This window comes from Hylobates moloch, unplaced genomic scaffold, assembly GCF_009828535.3.
Source record: "Hylobates moloch isolate HMO894 unplaced genomic scaffold, HMol_V3 SCAFFOLD_22, whole genome shotgun sequence".
NCBI classification, from domain to species: domain Eukaryota; kingdom Metazoa; phylum Chordata; class Mammalia; order Primates; family Hylobatidae; genus Hylobates; species Hylobates moloch.
The window spans coordinates 14147897-14173069 of record NW_026652297.1 but is presented as its reverse complement, the minus strand read 5'-3'; the positions used below and the strand labels follow the sequence as shown (position 1 = coordinate 14173069).

Here is a 25173-nt window from a genome sequence, read left to right as displayed (position 1 = left end):
AAACCTGTAGAAAGGAAAACGCATTACTGTACCACTTAGGGGATATTAAGCAGGATAAGATACCTATTTCTTTTTTACTCAAATAACCTGACAGGAAAGGAAACTTCTTTTACCATTAATTTTGGTGGAGGAAATCTCAAATCTCTGTACTAGAAAGTGCTACGTTTTGTCTAAATATTCTTTTTTTTATATATAATAACTTTAAAAAATAGAGATGGGATCTCACTATTTTGGCCAAGTTGGTCTTGAACTCCTGGCCTCAACCAATCCTCCTGCCTCATCCTCCCAAAATGTCTAAATATTCTTAATATTGGTTTAGGCTTCTGATATCAGCTTAGTGAAAACATATTTTTACATTGTAATACTTGTTATTTAGAATTAATCATCTTGGTCCTGCCTTGTTACTTAGATCATGAAGTATTAAATGTCATAAGAAGTTTGGATGTTTGTAAACTAGGCTATTGTCTCTTAATAAGTAAAAACAGCATTCACTGGGGACAGGTTAGTGAGGCTGAGAAGGCCTTATGCTTTATTTATTTATTTATTTAATTTTTTTTGAGACTGAGTCTCACTCTGTCACCCAGGGTGGAGTGCAGTAGCGTGATCTCCACCTCCCAGTTCAAGCAATTCTCCTGTCTCAGCCTCCTGAGTAGCTGGGACTACAGGCACACACCACCACATTTGGCTAATTTTTTTGTATTTTTAGTAGAGACGGGGTTTCACCATATTGGTCAGGCTGGATTTATTTTTATCATTATTCTTTTTTGAGATGGATTCTTGCTTTGTCGCCCAGGCTGGAGTGCAGTGGTGCCATCTCAGTTCACTGCAGCCTCCACCTCCTGGGTTCCAGCAATTCTCCTGCCTCAGCCTTCCGAGTAGCTGGGATTACAGGCGTGTGCCACCACACCTGTATTTTAGTATTTTTTGTAGCGATGGGGTTTTACCATGTTGGCCAGGCTGGTCTCAAACTCCTGACCTCAGGTGATCCGCCCGTGTTGGCCCCCCAAAGTGCTGGGATTACAGGTGTGAGCCACTGCACCTGGCCTTATGCTATTTTTTTTCTTCTTTTTTGAGATGCAGTCTCACTCTGTCGCCCAGGCCGGAGTGCGGTGGCATGATCTTGGCTCACTGCAACCTCCGCCTCCTGGGTTCCAGCAATTCTTCTGCCTCAGCCTCCCGAGTAGCTGGGACTACAGGTGCCCACCACCACACCTGGCTAATTTTTCCTATTTTTGGTAGAGATGAGGTTTCACCATATTGGCCAGGCTGGTCTTGAGCTCCTGACTTTGTGATCTGCCCACCTCGGCCACCCAAATTGCTGGGATTACAGATGTGAGTCACCGCACCCGGCCCCTTATGCTATTTTTAAAGACGGAATTCTCGACCAGCAAGCAAGCCTGTATACCTAGAGACTCAGGAATAGGGCTGCAAACACAACATGGTACTCTTAATGGAATGCTGAAACCATGACTTGTAAGTTGTTTTCTGAATTGAAGATATTTATTTCTGGTTTTCAGAGAATTTTAAAATACTGGGTTGAATATAATTTTGGAGAAGTTCTGAATTTGGTATGAATAGACACCTACTTTTACATTCCAGATTCTTTTAAATGAATATTCTCAGAGCTGAACATGAAATGGATATTAAACAAGACCTGTATCTTTCTCCTCTAACTTTTCTAGACCAGCCAATCAGGCGCTTATGATTGGACATAATATTAACAGGAACACATGTATTAAAGAACAACTCTGGAGTCACGGAATGACCGAAAGGAAAGGCTTAGAAATAACTAATGAAACAGAATTTCCAATAAACAAAAGGTGGAGGAAAAGATTCTCTAAGAAAAGAAGTGAAATAAAATGGTTACATGAGACTAAAAATTTGTTCCTACAAGGATCACTATTATTTCTCACGCTTGGCCCCACTCCCTTCCTCTCAAAGCAGTTAACTCTGCAGATAGGGAGTTGCTATCTGTATTTTGTTATTACAGGAATTCCGGGCCAGGACTCTAATGAGCTATCTCTTGCTCACTGCTATTCTGAAGGAATGGGTAGGGAAGAGGAAAGAAAGAGCTACAGAAAGCAGCCTGTAGATTTTTACACATCCGAGTCTATTTCTAACACATTTGTAGGAATGCATGTTTGTGGGAAGGATAGCAAGGTTAAACATGTCTTCTCATGGGGCTTGGCCACTATCAGCCCCACCTTCACCCTTTTCTCCAGTCTGTTTGGAGGTCAACAAGTTGGAATTTTCAGAGGAGAACCTTTAGTCAAGACAGTGATGGAAGGACACATTTTACAGCTAAATACCTCAATAATAATTGGACTTGTAGCTACCTAGGGTATACTGACTTTCTTTGACATAAAGGATTTGAAACAGGGTGAGGGTCCAGAGGTAGGGATGTTTGGCCCAGGCCCTCCCTACTGTAGTCTAGAATAGAAACATGCAGGGTAAGGCAGAGAGAGTAGCACAAATATAAGACTATAGAAAGCAGGACAGCTCCTCCCAGGAGAGAAAAAAATAAAGATAAATTCTAGATCCACAGGCCAAAGAAAGTAATGGGGCATTATTTTAGCCCCCCCCACCCTTTTTTTTTTTTTTTTTTGAGACACAGTCTCACTCTGTCGCCAAGCTGGACTGCAGTGGCATAATCTCGGCTCACTGCAACCTCCGCCTCCTGGGTTCAAGAGATTCTCCTGCCTCAGCCTCCCAAGTAGCTGGGACTACAGGTGCGTGCCACCATGCCCAGCTAACTTTTGTATTTTTAGTAGAGACAGGGTTTCACCATGTTGGCCAGGATGGTCTTGATCTCTTGACCTCGTGATCTGCCCGCCTCGGCCTTCCAAAGTGCTAGGATTACAGGCATAAGCCACCATGCCCGGCCCATTTTAGCCCTAACTCTTATTTGCCTGGCTCTTTAAATGTCTTTGTATATGTCCAGAAGGAGCTGAAGGAAGAAGGATGTTTTCTGCTACGAAGAAAAAATGAAGGTTACTTCTACAGGACCAGCACTAGGGGGCACTGGAGCAAAGTACACTTAGCATGACCTGTAAGATTGCCCCAGAGCTTCCAACTCTGGGAATTATGGGAACAGAGGAAAATCTATTGGTGAAACCCAGTGCACTTCCATTTCAAATAACGATCGAAGCTTCTTCTTGATATAGTCTTCTCATAAACTTCATTTAATAGTGTTTACTGTTAAGTTAAATTATAACTTGAATTTAAACTTCAATTATAACTACCATTCATAATCTCCTGAGTGTTTATGACAATAGAAAAGAAAAAAATTTTTAGAAAAGTACTCTTTAAAAAGCAATTTGGCAGTATGCATCAAGAACCTTAAAAGTATATACAATCACTGACCTAGGAATTCCATTTCTAAGAGTATAATACAAGATGAAACAATGAAAAACATAGAACAAGCTTTTTGCACCAGAATGCCCATCATCACAGCATTAATTTTATTAGTAAAAATATTTAAACTCAAATATCTAACAGCAGAGAGAGGTAAAAAAAATTACGGTATAGCTACACAATAGATTATGCATATATTAAAAATATTTTCTATAAACTTCTTAATAACTGAAGAAAATGTGTTAATTGAAGATAAAAATTGAAAGTACATCGTAATCTCAATAAAATTACAAATATATTAAAGAAAAAGTACTAAAGAAAATACACCAGGCTGGGCGCAGTGGCTCATGCCTGTAATCCCAGCACTTCGGGAGGCTGAGGCAGGTGGGTCACAAGGTCAGGAGATCGAGACCATCCTGGCCAACATCGTGAAACCCCGTCTCTGCTAAAAATACAAAAAATCAGCCAAGCGTGGTGGCATGAGCCTGTAGTCCCAGCTACTGGGGAGGCTGAGGCAGGACAATTGCTTCAACCTGGGAGGTGGAGGTTGCAGTGAGCCGAGATTGTGCAACTGCACTCCAACCGCGGGACTCCGGCCCGAGCCCGTCTCAAAAAAAAAAAAAAAAAAGAAAATACACCAAAATATTAACAGTGGTTATCTACAAGTGGTAAGAGTCAGTTTTATTTTGTTTATATTACTATTTTTGTATTTCTTCTCTTACAATGAGCATATGCTCAAGTAGGAGAGCTCAAATTTATGAGAACAACTCTACCTTGTATTTTGTAATAAAAAATAAGCATATTTTATTAATAAAAATATGTGACCTCTTGAGAGATTTAAATGTTTCTATAACTGTATCAACGATTACAGAAAGAAAAACAAATAATGGTTGGCTGGCTTGCTCCTTCACTATCTAAATGACCCATTTCATTTTAACATTTTCTCAACAAAATAAAATTACTTTGTGTAACAAACTTTCAGCTTGCTTCTAAATGACCAACATTACAAATATTAAATACATTTAACATATATAAATATCCCAGTATCTACCATATTACATTTAAACTTCAGGAAAAAAATTAAGGGGAAAAAATGGATAGAGTTTTAGGTGCATTATCACAGAAGTCCTCCATATACTGTTAGTCCTGGCATTACAAACTGAGCCAACTTTTGTAAAAATACAAAAATTAGCCGGACATGGTGGTGGGTGACTGTAATCCCAGCTACTCAGGAGAGGCTGAGGCAGGAGAATCCTTTGAACCTGGGAGATGGAGCTTGCAGTGAGCTGAGATCATGCCACTGAGCTCCAGCCTGGGTAACAGAGCAAGATTCTGTCTCAAAACAAACAAATGAACAAACAAAATGTAAAACAATAAGGTAATCACAACAACAAAGTCCCCTCCTACGCTTCATTTTTTTTTTTCTTTTTTTTTTTTTTTGAGACAGAGTCTCACTCTGTTGCTTAGGCTGGAGTGCACTGGCGTAATCTTAGGTCACTGCGATCTCTCCACCTTCTGTGGGTTCAGGCGATTCTCCTGCCTCAGCCTCCCGAGTAGCTAGGACTACAGGCATGCGTCACTACACTTGGCTAAGTTTTATATTTTTAGTAGAGACAGGGTTTCACCATGTTGGTCAGGCTGGTCTCCAACTCCTGACCTCAAGTGATCTGCCCACCTTGGCCTCCCAAAGTGCTAGGATTACAGGCATGAATTACTGTGTCCAGCCTGAAACATGGATTTTTCTTTTTTTTTTTGAGACGGAGTCTCGCTCTGTTGCCAGGCTGGAGTGCAGTGGTGCAATCTTGGCTTACTGCAACCTCCACCTCCCGGGTTCAATCGATTCTCCTGCCTCAGCCTCCCGAGTAGCTGGGACTACAGGGACATGCCCATGCCACCATGCCCAGCAAATTTTTGTATTTTTAGTAGAGATGGGGGGTTTCACCATGTTGGTTAGGATAATCTCTATCTCTTGACCTCGTGATCCACCTGCCCTGGCTTCCCAAAGTGCTGGAATTACAGGCATGAGCCACTGCACCCAGCCGAAACATGAATTTTAAAAGTTTGCATGTGTCTTAAAAATTCATGCTTTTGAAGATTATCACTTAGAGAACCATTTTAAAATTATAGACAGAACTGATGTACGATGACTACTGAATATACGTTGGACTTTTAAAGAAACTACCAACAACTTCAAAATGAGAAGAAATAACTTGAGAGACAAATACCTAAGTAAGAAAAATTCCACATACGCTGTAAATGCACACAAAACTATAAATGGTAATCAACTGAATAAAGCACATAAAAGATGCTGCAGCATTCTTTCTGGCATAAAGAAAATCAGTGGGTCACACCTGTAATCCCAGCACTTTGGGAGGCTAAGGTGGGTGGACTGCTTGAGTCTAGAGTTTGAGACTAGCCTGGGTAATATGGTGAAACTCCGTCTCTACAAAAAATACAAAAAAGTAGCCAGGCGTGGCCAGGTGTGGTGGCTCACACCTGTAATCTCAGCAATTTGGGAGGCGAAGACAGGCAGATCACCTGAGGTCGGGAGTTCAAGACCAGCCTGGCCAACATGGTGAAACCCCGTCTCTACTAAACATACAAAAATTAGCCAGGCATGGTGGTAGGCACCAGTAACCCCAGCTACTTGGGATGCTGAGGCAGGAGAATCGCTTGAACCTGGGAAGCAGAGACTGCAGTGAACCAAGATCACGCCACTGCACTCTAGCGAGACTCTGTCTCAAAAAAAAACAAAACAAAAAAAATGTAGCCAGGCATGGTGGCACACACTTGTAGTTCCAGCTACTTCAGGGGCTGAGGTGGAAGGCCAGGAGGTTGAGGCCACAGTGAGCCGTGACAGTGGGCAACCAGGGTGAGACCCTGTCTCAAAAACTAAACAAAACAAAACAAAATCAGTTCTGGTAACCAAATATGCATTGCCAATGAAATATGTAACATGACTAATACAAAAATAAAACTATCTTTTATTAGGCGAATGTGTCAGACAAAAATAGGCAAGGAATTTCAAAATAATTCTGCTGTAAAAAGATTAAAAAATAGAAAATATTCAAAGAAGTCGATTGAAGAATAGAGATTCTCATTCCAATTATGGAATATAGTTGTAAAAAGACAAAATTTAGGCCGGGCACAGTGGCACACACCTGTAATCCCAACACTTTGGGAGACTGAGGTGGGCAGATCACTTGAGGTCAGGAGTCCGAGACCAGCCTGGCCAACATGGTAAAACCCAGTCTCTACTAAAAATACAAAAAACTCGGGCATGGTGGCATGCGCCTGTAATCCCAGCTACTCGGGAGGCTGAGGCAGAAGAGTCGCTTGAACCCGGGAGGTGGAGGTTGCAGTGAGTCAAGATTGCACCACTGCGCTCCAGCCTAGGTGACAGAGCGAGACTCCATCTCAATTAAAAAAAAATAAAAGACAAAATTTAAATTATTAATAGATTTACAAGGAGGAATTAACTATCAATTGTGCTGAATTTTTATGGAATAACATATTCTAAATTTACTAAATGCAATAATCAATATTTAGCCAAAATGCAAGTAACTCAACAAAAATGATGTCTGTGGGAAAAAATATCTAAAACTCAATCAGAAGGGTGAGAATAAAAGCAATTGTGTAAAATTATTAAACCCTTCCTATCAAATTTTAATATATAAATTCAATCTCCTTCGACTTTACCATATTAAAGAACATCTAAAAAAAAAGACAAGAGGCTTGCTCTGTCACCCAGGCTGGAATGCAGTGGCAAGATCTTGGCTCACTGCAACCTCTGCCTCCCAGGTTCAAGCGATTCTCGTGCTTCAGCCTCCAAGTAGCTGGAATTACAGATGTGCGCCACGATGCCCAGCTAATTTTGTATTTTTAGTAGAGACAGGGTTTCACCATGTTAGCCAGGCTGGTCTGGAATTCCTGACCTCAGGTGATCCACCCACCTTGGTCTCCCAAAGTGCTAGGATTACAGGCGTGAGCCACTAGGCCCAGTGTAACACAGTTTTTTTTGTTTTGTTTTGTTTTTTTTTTTTTGAGACAGAGTCTCGCTCTATCGCCCAGGCGGGAGTGCAGCCGTGCGATCTCTCCGCTCACTTCAAGCTCCACCTCCTGGGCTCCAGCTATTCTCCTGCCTCAGCCTCCCAAGTAGCTGGGACTACAGGCGCCTGCCACCACGCCCTGCTAACTTTTTTGTATTTTTAGTATTGACAGGGTTCCACTGTGTTAGCCAGGATGGTCTCGATCTCCTGACCTTGTGATCTGCCCACCTCGGCCTCCCAAAGTGTTGGGATTACAGGCGTGAGCCACCGCGCCCGGTCATTTTCTCTCTTTTTTTTTTTTTTTTGAGACGGAGTCTCGCTGTGTCACCCAGGCTGGAGTGCAATGGCATGATCTCGGCTCACTGCAACCTCTGCCTCCTGGGTTCAAGCGATTCTTCTGCCTCAGCCTCCTGAGTAGCTGGGACTACAGGCACCCACTACCACACCCAGCTAATTTTTGTATTTTTAGTAGAGACAGGGTTTCACCATATTGGCCAGGCTGGTCTCGAACTCTTGACCCTGTGATCTGCCCGCCTCGGCCTCCCAAAGTGCTGGGATTACAGGCGCGAGCCGATGCACCAGGCTGTAACAGTTTTAAAGTGGCTTTCATTACTAATAAAAGGTTAACTGTTATTTTTGTTTTTCAAGACTGAAATTACTAATAAAAGAGAAAAACCAAGAGGCTAACCAATATATTACCATTCTTCTAATTAAAAAGAATGTAAAAATCCTACTACTTTCTAAATGCAGAGATCCTCAAATTATTACTCAGAAAGGAAAAAAAAATAATTACTCTGAAGAAATAACACTCCTTATCAAGCTGTTGGTTCTATATGCAAATGCATTAATCATCTTTACTGGTTAAATGGCTTGTTTTGTTAAGAGGAGATATACAAACATACTAATATCTTTATTTGGTTCTTTATCAAATGTTTACTTCTTGTTCAGGCCTCTCATTACATGAAATAACTGAAACATTTATTTTATATTTGTGTCAGATAATTCCAATGTGAAGTATTTTTTGTCTGATTCTCTTCATGGTTGTTTTCATGGGTGATATTTTTGCTGAGAGCTCATTTTGCTTAAGATTTTACTTGTGGAAAATTCTTTAAGGCAAGTTCCTTCGGAAGATATTTAGATTTTATTGTTAGGTGGTTGGGGATACCACCATTATAGAACACTTAATCAAAATCTCAACTTTTTTCTTTCTTTTTTTACTATCAAAATAGTATGAATTCAGGAGAAAACCTATGCAAAAGCTAAGTTATAAACTTCCATGGGAGATTTATTTTTCCCCATTTTAATCAATGACAAATTTTAAGACAGACTCTTTTCCTCATAATCCCCCAGCCCCTGAAGGAAACTGGAGTGGGTTTATTTCTAGTTCACCCCTGTGGTAAGAGCAGGTCGTTAGGATCCCAAAATTATCTGGGAGATATGGCCACCTATGAGACATTCTATCCTGGATGGACCTTGGACTGTACATTAGAAACATTCTCAAGGTAAAGCAGGCTTCAGTGCTCTTTTTGGCTTTCTTGATCTTACTTTCATTTAATCCCTAGCCCACATTTTTCTGTTTTGCATGGTCATGGATACATTAAAATTCAAAAAAAAAAATTTACCCAACATTTTGTTTTTAACTTCAAGAGGGTTGTTCACTTTGTGTCTCTAGGTATCATACTACTACCTTTCAATGATGTTATTCTTTTTTTTTTTTTTTTTTTTTGAGATGGAGTTTTGCTCTTGTTGCCCAGGCTGGAGTACAATGGCACGATCTTGGCTCACTGCAACCTCTACGTCCTGGGTTCAAGTGATTCTCCTGCCTCAGCCTCCTCAGTAGCTGGGATCATAGGCGCCCAACACCACACCCGGCTAATTTTTTTTTTTTTTTTTCCAGACAGAGTCTCACTCGGTCGCTGAGGCTGCAGCAGTGGTGTGATCTGAGCTCACTGCAACCTCTACCTCTCGGGCTCAAGTGATTCTCCTGCTTCAGCCTCCCGAGTAGCTGGGACTACAGGTGTGCACCACCATGCCCGGCTAATTTTTGTATTCTTAGTAGAGACGGAGTTCCACCATATTGGCCAGGCTGGTCTTGAACTGCTGACCTCAAGTGATCTGCCTGCCTCGGCCTCCCAAAGTGCTGGGATTATAGGCGTAAGCCACCGTGCACAGCCTCTGTTATTCTTTTTAATAGCATGTTACCTATCAGAGCTCTTGTGTCTACCACAGTGATTTTATATAAGAAGTTTTAATCTGTGTGTGTGTATGTGTACATATATATACACACACATAACTATGTGTCTTTTGCTTGAAGATTTTGGCTCTTCCCAAAGAGGTAAATGTATACTTACTCATAAGATAAACCAAGAACTGGTAATAATCATATATTTTATTAAATATTACAATAATTTATATTATACAATAACTAATAGTAAATTATTAAATAGTTAAGCAAGGTTATTATTTCAGTAATAACCCTTCTGCCTACAGAAACTCTTACTTACTTTGGAAGGAGAACCATCAGTAATTTTCACCAACTGCCAAAGAATCGAATAATGGGAACACTGCAGTGCTTGCACGACTATCTGTATCAAATGAAAAAAAATTTTTTTAATGAAAAATTCAAAAAAATGAGATCATCTGTTTGCACCGTGCTAAGATAATATTTATCACAGTTATTATTTTATAGTATAGCTTCAAGTCCAAATTTTTGTATAATTAATGAGAATGTATAAAATACTTGGTTAAAAAGAGAATAAAGACACAACATATGGGAATAAATACAGATTGAAATAGCACTATGTTTAAACAAAAATGTAGTGTCATGAATATTTTACTTAGTCAAATTTTTAAAAGGAGACTGGTTAAATTATTTTTATCCAAATTTTATAGTTGAAATAACTGAATCTAAAATATTTACCCACATAAGAAAATTTCTACTTGTTTTAAAGTATTTTAATGTGAAAATAGTCATATCAAAAATACATTTATGAGTATAAAGCTTAATGAATATAAAGCAAAAATACCTGTGTAACCACCACCCACATCAAGAAATAAAACATTGCCAGCATCTCCTCCCAATATAATTATCTTTCTTCTCCCAAGGGCAACAGTTATTATGGATTATTTGGGAATTGGTATATTTTAATTACCTAAGTCTGCATTCCTAGTTTTTTATGCATATCATTGAACAATACATAAATGTAATCATACAGTATGTATTACTTTGAGTCTGACTTTTTTCATTTAACATTTATGTTTCAGATTTATTGATGTTGCATGTACCTAAAGTTCATTAGTTTTTAGTTCTGTGTAATATTGAGAATACTCCCTATTCATCTATCATTGATAAACTTTTACACTGCTTTGAGTTTTAGGCCATTATGGATCATGTTGCGATGAACATGCTTATATATGTCTCTTGGTGCACTCTGCATGCATTTTTTCTAGGACAGAGGTTTTCAGAGTTTTTAGTTCTCAGCATCTCTTCATACTCTTAAAAGTTACTAAGAGTCCCAAAGAGTTTTTCCTTATGTGGGTTATATCTCTCAATACTATCATATTAGAAACTAAAACTAAGAAATGTTTATAAAATACTTATTAATTCACTTAAAAATTTATTACATAACAAAACTTTCTGAAAAGAAAGAAACTTTTTTTTTTTTTTTTTGAGACAGGGTCTCACATTGTCACTCAGGCTGGAGTGCAGTGGTGTGATCATGGCTCACTGTGGCCTCGGCCTCCCTGGCTCAGGTGGTCCTCCCACCTCAGCCTCCCAAATGGCTGGGACTACAGGTATGCACCACCACATCTGGTTTTTGTATTTTGAGTAGAGGCGGGGTTTCGCCATGATGCGCAGGCTGGTCTCAAACTCCTGGACTTAAGCAATCCACCCGCCTTGGTGTCCCATACTGCTAGGATTACAGGTCTGAGCCACGGTAACCAATTATCAACAAATTTTCTTTTTTTGTTGAGACAGAGTCTTGCTCTGTCGCCCAGGCTGGAGTGCAGTGGTGTGATTTTGGCTTACTGCAAACTCCACCTCCTGGGCTCAAACAATTCTCTACCTCAGCCTCCTGAGTAGCTGGAACTACAGGCGCACACCTGACTAATTTTTTTGTATTTTAGTAGAGACGGGGTTTTGCCATGTTGCCCAGGCTGGTCTCGAACTTCTGAGATCAGGCAATCTGCCCACCTCTGCCTCCCAAAGTGCTAGGACCACAGGTGTGAGCCACCACGCCCAGCCCCAAAATAAATTTTTTTTTTTTTTTTGAGACAAAGTCTTGCTTTGTTGCTCAGGCTGAAGTGCAATGGCACCGTCTCAGCTCACTGCAACCTCCGCCTCCCGGGTTCAAGCGATTCTCCTGGCTCAGCTTCTCGAGTAGCTGGGATTATAGGCACCTGCCACCACGCCTGGCTAATTTTTGTATTTTTAGTAGAGACAGGGCTTCACCATGTTGGCCAGGCTGGTCTCGAACTGTTGACCTCGTGATCCACCCACCTCAGCCTCCCAAAGGGTTGAGATTACAGGTGTGAGCCACCGTGCCTGGCCCCAAAATAAATTTTCTAAAGGAAAGAACATTTATTAAGAGTAGCACTGTTTTGCATTTTTGCAAATCTTTTTAATGTCTGTCTTAATAGAAAACAACTGAATTTTCCTACCTGCTTTGCATTCTGTTACAATATACTGTTTTCATTGAAGTATATGAAAAAAATCCAGTCTCACAAAGTAGTTTGGGAAAAGAAGGTATAGTTTAATAACCTCTGTAGATAACATGAATATTCCTTGCTATGACACCAATACACTCTACCTGTACATTTGCAAGAGAATGAGAGTGTAAAAAGGAAATAACACGTTGATCTTATTGTAAAAATAGTTTTGACTTCATGGACCTCTCCTGGAAACCCCCCATGGGTTCCCAGACCACATTTTGAGAATATCAATATTATTAGGTATGCTTTATTGCAGTAAGATACATCAAGTATTCAAACAAAAACGTAGTAAAAAACCTATCCAAATTGGAGTTCTCTTTTACGTTGTAATCTTTAATCAATTTTACTTTCCTGAATTCTGATATTTGTCTCTCTGGAAAATAGAGACAAAATCCTATTCCTGATGCTCTAAGAATAGGACTTCTGGATCATACAGTATGTATATGTATAATGTTATTAGATATTCTGAAACTGTTATCCAAAGTCTTTGTATCTACTAGTCATTGACAGTTGCTGTGTCTTCACATTTCCACCAACACTTGATGTCAGATTGCTTAAGTCTGGAAATTCTATTACATTATGGGTAGTGGTTTTAATTTACATTTCTCTAAATACAATGAGGATGAGCACCTTTTCAGTTTTTTTTTTGAGATGGAGTATTGCACTGTCTCCTGGGCCTTGGGTGGGTCTTTTACTGCATTTTTGTACACAAAATGTTTACTACATGTTTTGAATAAATGATGTATCTTTTTGCAATAAAGCATACCTAATATTGATATTCCTTTATTTTTATTTTTTGAGATCAAGTCTTGCTCTGTCACCCAGGCTAAAGTGCAGTGGTGGGTTAAGCGGTTCTCCTGCCTCACCATCCTGAGCAGCTGGGATTACAGGCACGTGCCACCACGCCTGGCTAATTTTTGTATTTTTAGTAGAGACAGCGTTCACCATGTTGGTCAGGCTGGTCTCTAACTCCTGACCTCAGGTGATCCACCCGCCTGGACCTCCCAAAGTGCTGGGATTACAGGTGTGAGCCACCACGCCCGGCCAATATTCCATTATTTAATCAGTAAATTTATCTTGTGTCACTATTATCTTCCCCACTTGATAAACTACAAACCATAAAGGTAAGCATATGTAGATAATAAGTTAAAAGGGAAATCAATAAGTAGAATGCTGCAGGAACTAGTTGAGTTAGAGCTGATTTTATTTTTTTAATTTTTTTTTTTTTTTTTTTTTTGAGACGGAGTCTCACTCTGTCACCCAGGCTGGAGTGCAATGGTGTGGTCTTGGCTCACTGCAACCTCCTCCTCCCGGGTTCAAGTGATTCTCTCACCTCAGTCACCTGAGTAGCTGGGACTACAGGTGCATGCCACCACACCTGGCTAATTTTTGTATTTTCAGTAGAGATTGGGTTTCACTATGTTGGCCAGGCTGGTCTCGAACTCCTGAGCTCATGATCTGTCCACCTCAGCCTCCCAGTGTTGGGATTACAGGTGTGAGCCACCATGCCCGGCCTAGCTGATTTTACTTTAAAATTTTCAGGTTTCAGGCCAGGCACAGTGGTTCACATCTGTAATCTCAGCATTTTGGGAGGCCGAGGTGGGTGGATCATCTGAGGTCAGGAGTTCGAGACCAGCCTGGCCAAGATGGTGAAACCCCGTCTCTACTAAAAATACAAAAAATTACCGGGCATGGTGGCACACACCCGTCTCAGCTACTTGGAGGCTGAGACGTGAGAATCACTTTAACCCAGGAGGCGAAGGTTGTAGTGAGTCGAGATCATGCCACTGTACTCCAGCCTGGGTGACAGAGTGAGACTCTGTCTAAAAAAGAAAAAAAAATAATAAATTTTCAGGTTTCAGGTCACTCAAGCAAAAGATACTTCCAATGTGCCTACTTGAGACTGACAATAACTCCTAAGAATTGGAGGTATGAGGAATGACCTGGTCCTGGGTGCAGTGGCTCACGCCTGTAATCCCAGCACTTTGGGAGGCCAAGGTGAGTGGATCACCTGAGGTCAGGAGTTCTAGACTAGCCTGGCCAACATGGCAAAACCCTGTTTCTACTAAAAATACAAAAATTAGCCAAGCACGGTGGCACGTGCCTGTATTCCTGGTTACTAAGGAGGCTGAAGCAGGAGAATGACTTGAACCTGGGAGGCAGAGGTTTTATGAGTCAAGATCACACCAATGCACTCCAGCCTGGGCGACAGAGTGAGACTGTCTTAAAAAAAAAAAAAAAAAAGGGAAAAAAAAGAATTAGAGGAATAAGTGGTGCACGGCCTTTGGTGCAACAGTAATGAGATGATGTTAGGATTTTATTAAACATAATTAAATGATTGACTCATGTCAGAATGCAGAAAATAGACTACTGGAACACTGTCAAGTTATAAACATTAGTGCTAAAAAAATCACCCTAATACACTAGAAGATGTTCAATGGTCCTGAGATACCTTAAGGTAAATTCTAAATTATAATATTAAGTACAATAATAATGAGGTCTGAATGGAAAAGACAAGATTTTTTAAATCCCCTTGAATTTGAAACAACCCTATCTGTTAAATTACTAGAAGAGTGATAAATAAATAAATAGTAATCAATGGGAAATTAAGCTGGAAAAAAGTAATGTTGAAGAAGAATTGCTTTATTTTGGTTATGTCATTGTCCTACTCATTATAAATATCACTTCCTTTCCTTCTACTTTTCTACTATCCTACACTATAAATATTTCAGGCTGTTTCATAGTTTTAAAGAAGTTTCTTATCAGGGGTTATGAGGGAACAGAGACACTTGGTCATCCCATTACCTGTTTCAAATATAGAATTTCCATTCTAATCTGTTTCACACTTTGGTATTCCTTTTAAGTTTACTTTTAAAGGGACTCCACTGCATTACCTTAAAATAAAAAGCTTGCTCTTATTGACTGGGAAACATTCTGCTTTCTCGCAGACATAATTCTATAACAATATAGCTTATCAGACACCAAAAGAGAATTTAGAACTTCTCCTATCAAGCTTCACTCTTAGCCATTTTGATATTTTGTCCCCCACACCAGCAATGTTATCCTAACTTGTCCAGAAATCATTATTCAGTAACTTCATCTTTCTGGAGGACAAATGAAACAAGAAACAAGGAATAAAAAATTGAAAAAGGCAAAAGCCACTGTTGCAACCTTGAGTACCATACTCCTTCTGCCTTGGATTAACATTGCTCTGAGCCTGGAGAGGATCATCAAATGACTGCAAGTCATTATTAGTCTAATGACTAATAATTTCTTCCAACCCACCTTTTCTATCCTCCTGTTTCCATGAGGAAATGGTGTTCCTGGGAGGAAATGCTAATGTGTATTGTACATTTCTAGGCAAATTAACAATTAGGAGTGCCTTTTCTATCTTTCTACCTTCTCCTGTCTGCCAGGACACCAATACCCCAGGAAAACTTTGGTCCCTGAATGACTGGGGAGAGCAATAACACCCTACTTCCCCTAATGATACTTTATGGTTATGGGTGTGAGAAATAAATTTCTATGTGTTAAGCCACTCAGATTTTGAAATTAATTGATTATAGCAGACAGCACTACTTTAATCAAAATAAAATTGTTATTAGTCCCTTTCCTTAATAGTTCTTTAAAAGAACTATACCTTTTTATCTCTGACTAGCTGGCTGAATCAGTGAGAACCATTCAGCTTGTGGCTAATGACAGATATCGCACATCTTGAAGATTAATCTTATAATTAATGTAAAGCTTCTGGAATGTTTAAGTTTAGAAAACTGAGTTTACATGGAAAATAAAGTCTGAATTAAGACTAGAGAATAATAGTAAGGAAAATAATTATGCATATGTGCGTGTGTGTATACATGCATATTATTCACACCTATAGGACATGTTTAAAATCCTAAAAGTCCACATAATGACAGTGGAAAATCTGGGCTCTTCTATTTTTCTATTGGCAAGAGACCTTAAATAGAAGGAGGCTCAAACTTTTTAGTGGACATGTGCATGATAAAAGAGTGAACTAAACTTAATTGTGTCTGATAGCCAATACTAGTCTATCATTTTTAGACTGGGTTAATATGAGTGACAATTAACATCCTCTTCAAAAAATGAGCATTTAGATGCAAATAAATAATCAATATGGCTTTCCCAAAGAGGACATAAGGCTGGCAAATAAATAAACACATGAAAAAACATCTTTTTTTTTTTTTATTTCCAGACAAAGTCTCACTTTATTGCCCAGGCTGGAGTGCAGTGGCATGATCTCGGCTCACTGCAACCTCCGCCTCCCAGGTTCAATGAATTCTTGTGCCTCAGCTTTCCGAGTAGCTAGGATTACAGATGTGTGCTACCATGCCCTGCTAATTTTTATATTTTTAGTAGAGACAGGGTTTCACCATGTTGGCCAGGCTGGTCTCAAACTCCTGGGCTCAAATGATCCGCCTGTCTCAACCTCTCAAAGTGCTGGGATTACAGACGTGGGACACCGCGTCCAGCCTCAACATCTTTAGCATTAGGAAAAATATGTTAAGCCAGGTGTGGTGGTTCATGCCTGTAATCCCAGCACATTGGGAGGCCCAGGTGGGTGGACAGCTTGAGCCCACAAGTTCAAGACCAGCCTGGGCGATGTGGTGAACCCCGTTTCTATTAAAAATACAAAAAATTACCTGGGTGTGGTGGCGGGTGTCTGTAATCCCAGATTGTGCCACCGCACTCCAGCCTGGGCGACAGAATGAGACTCTATCTCAAAAAAAAAAAAAAAAAAAAAAAAAAAGGGAAAAAGATGTTAAAAGCATGAGATACCACTACACACTTAGAAGGATGGCTAAAGTAAAAATTATCAAGTACCAATGATGATACACAATAACTGCAGCTCATACATTGTCAGCAGGAATGCAGAATGGTACAGCCACTCTGGAAAATGGTTTGACAGTTTCTAATAAAGTTAAACATACAATTACCATAAAACCTAGCAATTTTACTCTGGGGCATTTACTTAATAGAAATGAGTACTTATGAATTCAGACAAAAATTTGTATACAAATGTTCATGACAGACTTAATTGTGATAGCCAAATGCTGGACACAACTCAATGTCCTTCAGTAGCCGGATAGATAAAGCAAACTGAAGTATCCACACAGTGGAATATTACTCAGCAGTAAAAAGGAATCAACTTTGACTCACACAACTTGAATTAATCTCAAAAACATTACTTTCGGGAAGACATTATGCTCAGTGAAAGACATGCTCTCAACGGTTACATGCTGTATGATTTCATTTATTTGGAAATCTTAGAAGATGAAACTATAGTAATGAAAAACAAATCACTGATGTCCAGGAGCCTCAGTTGGGGTGAGCATATGACTATAAAAGGATAGTATGAAGAAGTCTTCTGGGATGGCGACACTCTTCAGTATCTTGATTATGGTGATGACTACAAAAATCTAAACACATTAAAATTCATAAGACTGTACATAAATAAAAAATTAGTCAATTTTGCTGTATAATAATTCAAAATAATATGGCAGAGTAAAATTCACTGTAACATTTTTAAGGAAATACTAAGAAATACATAAACACTGATGCAAATCCTCAGTGATATAAAGTAGCAAACAACTGAGTAAAGAGAAAAGATTCATAAATTCTACGAAATGGGGGATTGATTATCCAATCAATGTACTATATTATTAGCAGGATGCTATATCATAAGTTAAAAAAATAAAAAATATCATTAGAAGCATGAAAAACTCAAGTAAAAAATTCAAGCAGTAAAAGGTTAACTTCCGTGATTAAAGAATTAAAAGATTTCCCAAAGAATGGATTATGAAGCAGGCTAATGCACATTAATCCTTGGCAATTCAAGACTCTGAAATTTTACTGTCAAGCTTACATATAAATTCCAAATATTGGAAACAAAGAAGTGTAAAAAGAAAAATCATCTATTAACAGTGTGGTGTAGAGACTATATTCTCTTTTTGCAATCTCTTTTTTTTTTTTTTGGGACGGAGTTTTGCTCTTGTTGCCCAGGCTGGAGTGCAGTTGCGCAATCTCAGCTCACCTTAACCTCGGCCTCCCGGGTTCAAGCGATTCTCCTGCCTCAGCCTCCTGAGTGGCTGGGATTACTGGCATGTGCCACCATGCCTGGCTAATTTTGTATTTTTAGTAAAGACAGCATTTTGCCATATTGGCCAGGCTGGTCTCGAACTCCTGACCTCAGGTGATCGCCTGCCTCAGCCTCCCAAAGTGCTGGGATTACAGGCGTAAGCCACTGTGCCCAGCCTCTTTCATTAATGTTTTATACTTTGCAGCATACAGATCTTGCACATACTTTGTTAGATTTATACCTAAGTATTTCATGTTTTTGGCACTACTGTAAATAATACATTTCATAATATTTCATTTTTCAAGCATTCATTGCTAAATAATTGTTTTTTATTTTCTTGAGACAGAGTCTCACTCTGTGACCCAGACTGAAGTGCAATGGTGCGATCTTGGCTTACTGCAACCTCTGCCTCCCAGGTTCAAGTCATTCTCATGCCTCAGCCTCTCAAGTAGCTGGGATTACAGGTGTATGCCACCACGCCGAGCTAATTTTTGTATTTTCAGTAGAGACAGAGTTTCATCATGTTGGACAAGCTGGTCTCTAACTCCTGACCTCAGGTGATCTGCCCACCTCAGCCTCCCAAAGTGTTGGGATTACAAGCATGAGTCACTGTGACCGGACTGTATTTTAATTTAAAAAGCATTAGACAGGAGGCTGAGGCAGTGGAATCACTTGAACCCAGGAGGTGGAGGTTGCAGTGAGCCGAGATCTCGCCACTGCACTCTAGCCTGGGCGCCAGAGCAAAACTCTGTCTCCAAAAAAAAAAAAAAAAAAAAAAAAAAGCATTAGATATGCATGGTAAAATATCCAACAGTATATAACTGGTGTACAATTCAAATTAACTTTCTTCCTCTAGTTTTCCACTGAGAAAGCCACTGTTCATGGTTTCTTATGAAACATCCAAAAATATATTTCAACTAAATGTATGTATGTATAAATCTTCTCATCATCCTTTATCCTGCTGTATTTAACTGGTCTGTAGATGAACATGTAGAATGTTTTAAAATTTTAAATATTCATAAATGCTACAATGAACATATTTGCACCTATGCCTCTGTACGCATATCCAAGTATATATTTATAATCTAAATTCCTGGAACCACAAATCCTCAGAGAAAGGTATGTCCACTTTCAATTTTGATAGAGATTGGCAAGTAATCTACACATACAACAGTATTTGAGAGTAGTCAGGTATTTTTTAAAAAACATTATCAGAGTTTCTCATGGATACACACAGTTGAGAGTTACTGTAACAGAACCTACAATGGAGAGAGGGTGAAATTGAGGTTACTAAAACAGAAAGGTTCTGATGTGATCCACAAAAGAATTATTAGGTTGGTACAAAAGTAATTGCGTTTTTTTTTTTTTGCCACTAAAAGTAATGGCAAAACCGCAATTACTTTTGCACCAACCTATAAGGGATTAAACTAAAGATATGGTAGTAGGGCTAAAAGAGTATGGCAAGAAGATATTCAGAGGGTAGAATTTATAAAAAACAATCAAGAGCCTCATGAAATTAAGGATTGCTTGTAGCACACCATTATTATATCCTCAGGACTTGGCACTCAAATACATTTTTGGTAAATAATGACAAGGTAGACAGCAAGTAGGATGTACAGTGTATGTGCTGATGAAGAAAAGGGAGGCATTAACCTAGATTCATGTCTTTTTGACTTAGAAGTCTAGACAGATAAAAAATGGATAGAAGAATACTAAAAGGTTTTGATATAGTATGATCAAGGAATAATCAGAAGTATGTAACTAAAATAATTTCTAAGCTCAGTCATGGAAGTAAGTGTGTAGTCTTCTAAGAATAGCATGACTCTATCAATATAAACAACATAAATAGTAAGTCACAAGCCAGGTGCGGTGCCTCACACCTGTAATCCCAGCACTTTGGGAGGCCGAGGTGGGTGGATCACCTGAGGTCAGGAGTTTGAGACCAGCCTGGCCAACATGGTGAAACCCTGTTTCTATTAAAAATATAAAAATTGGCTGGCCGTGGTGGCGGGCACTGTACTCCCAGCTACTCGGGAAGCAGAGGCAGGAGAATTGGTTGAACCTGGGAGGCGGAGGTTGCAGTGAACCAAGATCGCGCCACTACTCTCCAGCCCGGGTGATAGAGCAAGACTCCATCTCCAAAAAACAAATTAAAATAAATATATAATAAGTCCCAATCTATCCAAAAACCAATAACCACTATTGGTTTAAATGTGACTACTTTTTTTTTTCTTTGAGACAGTCTCACCCAGCCTGGAGTGCAGTGGCATGATCTTGGCTCACTGCAACCTCTGCCTCCCAGGTACAAGCGATCCTCCCATCTTAGCCTCCTGAGTAGCTGGGATTACAGGAGCACGCCACTATGCTCAGCTAATTTTTGTATTTTTAGTATAGATGGGGTTTTGCCATGTTGCCCAGGCTGGTCTCAAACTCCTGGCCTGAAGTCATCCACCTGCCTTGGCCTCCCACAGTGCTAGGATTACAGCTGTGAGTCACTGTGCCCAGCCAAAATGTGACTACATTGAAACTCACCCCCTACATTACATTCAGTCTGAAGAATGTGTTCATGTCTAGTTCATGATGATGTATTAAATAGTAGCATCTAATCTCTCCCCATAATTGCCATTAAAACAACCTAAAAAGATATCTGAAAAAAGATAAATTCAGCTAGGTGTTGTGGCTCATGTCTGTAATGCCAGTATTTTGCTTGGCAGTGGTGGGAGGATCCCATTTGAGCCCAGGATTCTAGACCAGCCTGGGCAACACAGCGAGACCCCATCTCTATGAAATATTTCTTTTAAAAAATTAGCTGCGGCATGGTGGTGCAGGCCTGTGGTCCCAGCTCCTTGGGAGGCTGAGGGCCTGGGAGGTAGAGGATGCAGTGAACTGTGATTGTGCCACTGCCCTCCAATCTGTGCAACAGGGAAAGTCCTTGTCTAAAAAAAAGAAAAAAAAAGATAAATATAAAAAATAAGAGTTTGCTGGCCGGGCATGGTGGCTCATGCCTGGAATCCCAGAACTCTGGGAGGCCAAGGCAGGCAGATCACCTGAGGTCAGGAGTTCAAGACCAACCTGGCCAACATGGTGAAACCTTGTCTCTACTAAAAATACAAAAATTATCTCGGTGTGGTGGCAGGCTCCTGTAATCCTAGCTACTTGGGAGGCTGACACAGGAGAATTGCTTGAACCCGGGAAGTGGAGGTTGCCTGCAGTGAGCTGAGATCACACCACTACACTTCAGCCTGGGCAACAGAGCAAGACTCTGTTTGAAAAGAAAAAGTTTGCCCTAAGGCCAACATCAGAAGGCAAGGGTAAAGTGGAAGAGTAGTGCAAGCTACCATAAACAACACATTAGTAGCAGAAAATGGGAACAGACAATGAAAAAAATTTAAAAATCTGGATTTGAGTGGGTGTGCCATAGCTATGTGACCTAAGGCTAGTTTATTTAGTATCTTTGGTTTCATCATCAACAAAATGAAAATAATGAAACATATGTAAAGACTTAAATGAAACAAATGTAAAGACTTAAAAAGACTTAAATGTAAAAGACTTAAAATCCACCAGCCTGGTGGCTCCCTCCTGTAATCCCAGTACTTTGGGAGGCCAAGGTGGGTGGATCACTTGAGGTCAGGAGCTTGAGACCAGCCTGGTCAACATAGTGAAATTTCACCTCTACTAAAAATACAAAAGTTAGCTGGGGTCGGTGGCACATGCCTGTCATCCCAGCTATTTGGGAGGCTGAGGCATGAGAATCTCTTGAAAATACAAAAATTAGCTGGGCACGGTGGCATATGCCTGTCATCCCAGCTACCTGGGAGGCTGAAGCATGAGAACTGTTTGAACCCAGGAGGTGGAGGTTGCAGTGAGCTGAGATCGCATCACTGCACTCCAGCTTGGGCAGGCAAGGGGGGAGCTTAAAATAGTACCTCGTATATAAGAGCAAAATAAAAGTTTTCTATCCTGATGACTTAAGAGGCCCAAAGTTAGTGATACATGATATACTTCATTTTTACGGGTGTAGTCGCACAATTTTGTTCTATAGCAAATACTATTTACAAAAACACCTGCAAATGCTCAATTGGTTTTCCATTTTTAGAATCTACTGAGGGTTGTACAAACTATAAAGCAGAAAATTAGTATTTTATTTTTCCAGAAAATATTTCATCTTTCAAATGGTTTCATGAAAAAAATAAAAAATGAAATAAAATAATTATTTTTCTTAGAGGTTATCTGGGATGATATTTAAATTTAAAACTACACCCACAGAAATAGTAACAAAGTCACAAAACAGAATAATTTAAATATACCTTGATTTTATTCTACAAAAGTGGGTATAAGAGATATTACAATAAATTCTGAAATGTGTGCTTTTCACAAGCTAATGATTATTGTTGTTACAGAACTGCAATCACTTTTAGTACTTTTCACAGATTAAAAATAATTCATTAGCACAGAAAAGGGCATAAGCAGACCCTGAAACATATTCATGTGTCAGAAAGGATGGAAATGCTTAAAAAATAATAATAATAAAGGTCAGGCGTGGTGGCTCACACCTGTAATCCCAGCATTTCAGGAGGCCAAGGCGGGTGGATCACAAGGTCAGGAGTTCAAGACCAGTCTGTCCAAGATGGTGAAATCCCATCTCTACCAGTAAGAAAATTAGCTGGGCATGGTGGTGGGCACCTGTAATCCCAGCTACTTGGGAGGCTGAGGCAGAGAATTGCTTGAACCCGGGAGGTGGAGGTTGCAGTGAGCCAAGATCACAAAAGCCTCCTGAGTAGTTGGGATTACAGGCATGGACCACCACGCCCAGCTAATTTTGTATTTTTAGTAGAGACAGCGTTTTGCCAGATTGGCCTGGGCGATACAGCGAGACTCCATCTAAAAAAACAAACAAACAAACAAACAAAATCTAACGTACATAGGAACTGCATTGAAAGGAACTCCCACTGGCCAAATCTGCTACAATTTGAGAACCAAAATAAAAAAACAAGAGTACTGATTTACAACTTGTCAAATAAAACAGAAATAAAATAGGTATCCATGAGTCTACAGTGATACCAATTTTTTTAAAGGGATTCAGAATTGTAAAAAGTGAGTGAGTGAATGAATAAATGGAGAAAGGAAAGTTCTTCCTTACAGTAGAGTGCCAACTAAGAAATACAAAATAAATGACAGCGTTAGAAAATCATCATTTTAGTCACTACTCTGTGACCCTCACAGTAATAACTGAGTCAGGCAAGGATCATAAATGGGTACTAAAACTATTATGTCAGAGTCTGATAAGAAACAGGATTATTACATAGTTTTAAAGAATACTTCTACAGCTCACTTCAGTAATTAAAAAGGACACTGGTAACTACACAGGAGAAACTTGGCAGACCTCACTTCTACAGCTCACTTCAGTAATTAAAAAGGACACTGGTAACTACACAGGAGAAACTTGGCAGACCTCACTTTAGTCAGTGATCAGAGTTAATAATACGAATAATGAACAAACTGACATCACGTGCCTCCTGATGTGATGCATTGAGGACAAAATATCATTTATGTAGTAGTCCTGCCAAGAATTTGAAACTAAAATTTAAACATGCCGATCAGGCAAAACTCAAGTAAGAACATTCTGTAAAATAACTAGTCTATACTCTTCAAAATGTCATGAAACAAAAAGGCTCAGAAACAATTCCAGGTTAAAGGAGACAAAAACAAATGTAACAACTACATGCAATGCATTATTCTGCATTGGTCCTAGGCTGAAAAAAAATTGTTAAAGGTTGGGGTGGTTGTGACAATTTTTTTTTTTTTTTTTTTGATACTGAATCTTGTTCTATCACCCAGGCTGGAATGCAGTGGCGCAATCTCGGCTCACTGCAACCTTCTGTTCCTGGGTTCAAGTGATTCGAGTGCCTCAGCCCCCTAAGTAGCTGGGATTACAGGGACGTGCCACCACACCTGGCTAATTTTTTGTATTTTTAGTAGAGACAGGGTTTTGCCATGTAGGCCAGGCTGGTCTTGAACTCCTGACCTCAAGTGATCTACCCACCTCGGTCTACCAAAGTGCTGGGATTACAAGTGTGAGCCACCTTGCCTGGCCTAATATATATTTTATATATGCATATTAACGTATGTAACACACACATTATATATATATTATATATAATATATATCACATATTATATATTATATATAATTTATATAATGTATATTATATATAATATATATCGTATATTATATATCATATACGATATATATTATATATACATACAGATAGTGGGTAATTTTGGTCTGCCACATATTATTATTATTTTCAGATGGATTTTGCCTTGCCCAGGCTGGATACATGGCTGACTGGCTCACCCAAGCGATTCTCCTGCCTCAGCTTCCCGAGTAGCTGAAATTACAGACATGTGCCACCATGCCTGGCTAATTTTGTATTTTTAGTAGAGGCAGCATTTTGCCATATTGGCCAGGCTTGCCTCGAACTTCTGACCTTATGTGATCTGCCTGCCTCAGTCTCCCAAAGTGCTTGCATTACAGGTGTGCGCCACCATGCCTGGCTGGTCTTCCACATATTCTAAAACTGCTATGGTTAAAATAGTACTGATATGATAAAAGATAAATCACTAGGAGGGGAAAAAATATACAAATACACAGGAGTACCCTGGATATAGCGCGTTTACTCCCAGACCATCACAAAAAAGCAAATATTGTAATAAAGCAAGTCACAAAACCTTTGGTTTCGCAGTGCATATAAAAGTGTGCAATAGCATTATGTCTGAAAAAACAATGTACATAGCTTAACTAAAAAATATAATACTTTATTGCTAGAAAATGCTAATGATCACCTGACTCTTCAGTGAGTCATAATTTTTTCAGTGGTGGAGGGTCTTGCTTGAAATGTTGATTGATGGCTGCTGACTTAACAGGGTCGTTGTTGAAGGTTGGGGTGACTATGGCAAT

General features: G+C 39.5%; 1 protein-coding gene across 5 annotated transcripts in view; it reads right to left on the bottom strand.

The window, feature by feature from the left end:
• Positions 1-25173, bottom strand: part of STAG1 (STAG1 cohesin complex component) — a 415512-nt gene that overhangs the window by 52277 nt on the left and 338062 nt on the right. For all 5 annotated transcript variants that reach the window (XM_032143857.2, XM_032143858.2, XM_058433515.1 and 2 more), the window contains one exon: positions 9908-9988. In XM_032143857.2, the coding sequence (XP_031999748.1) occupies positions 9908-9988 (81 nt within the window). The remainder of the gene's footprint in view (positions 1-9907; positions 9989-25173) is intronic.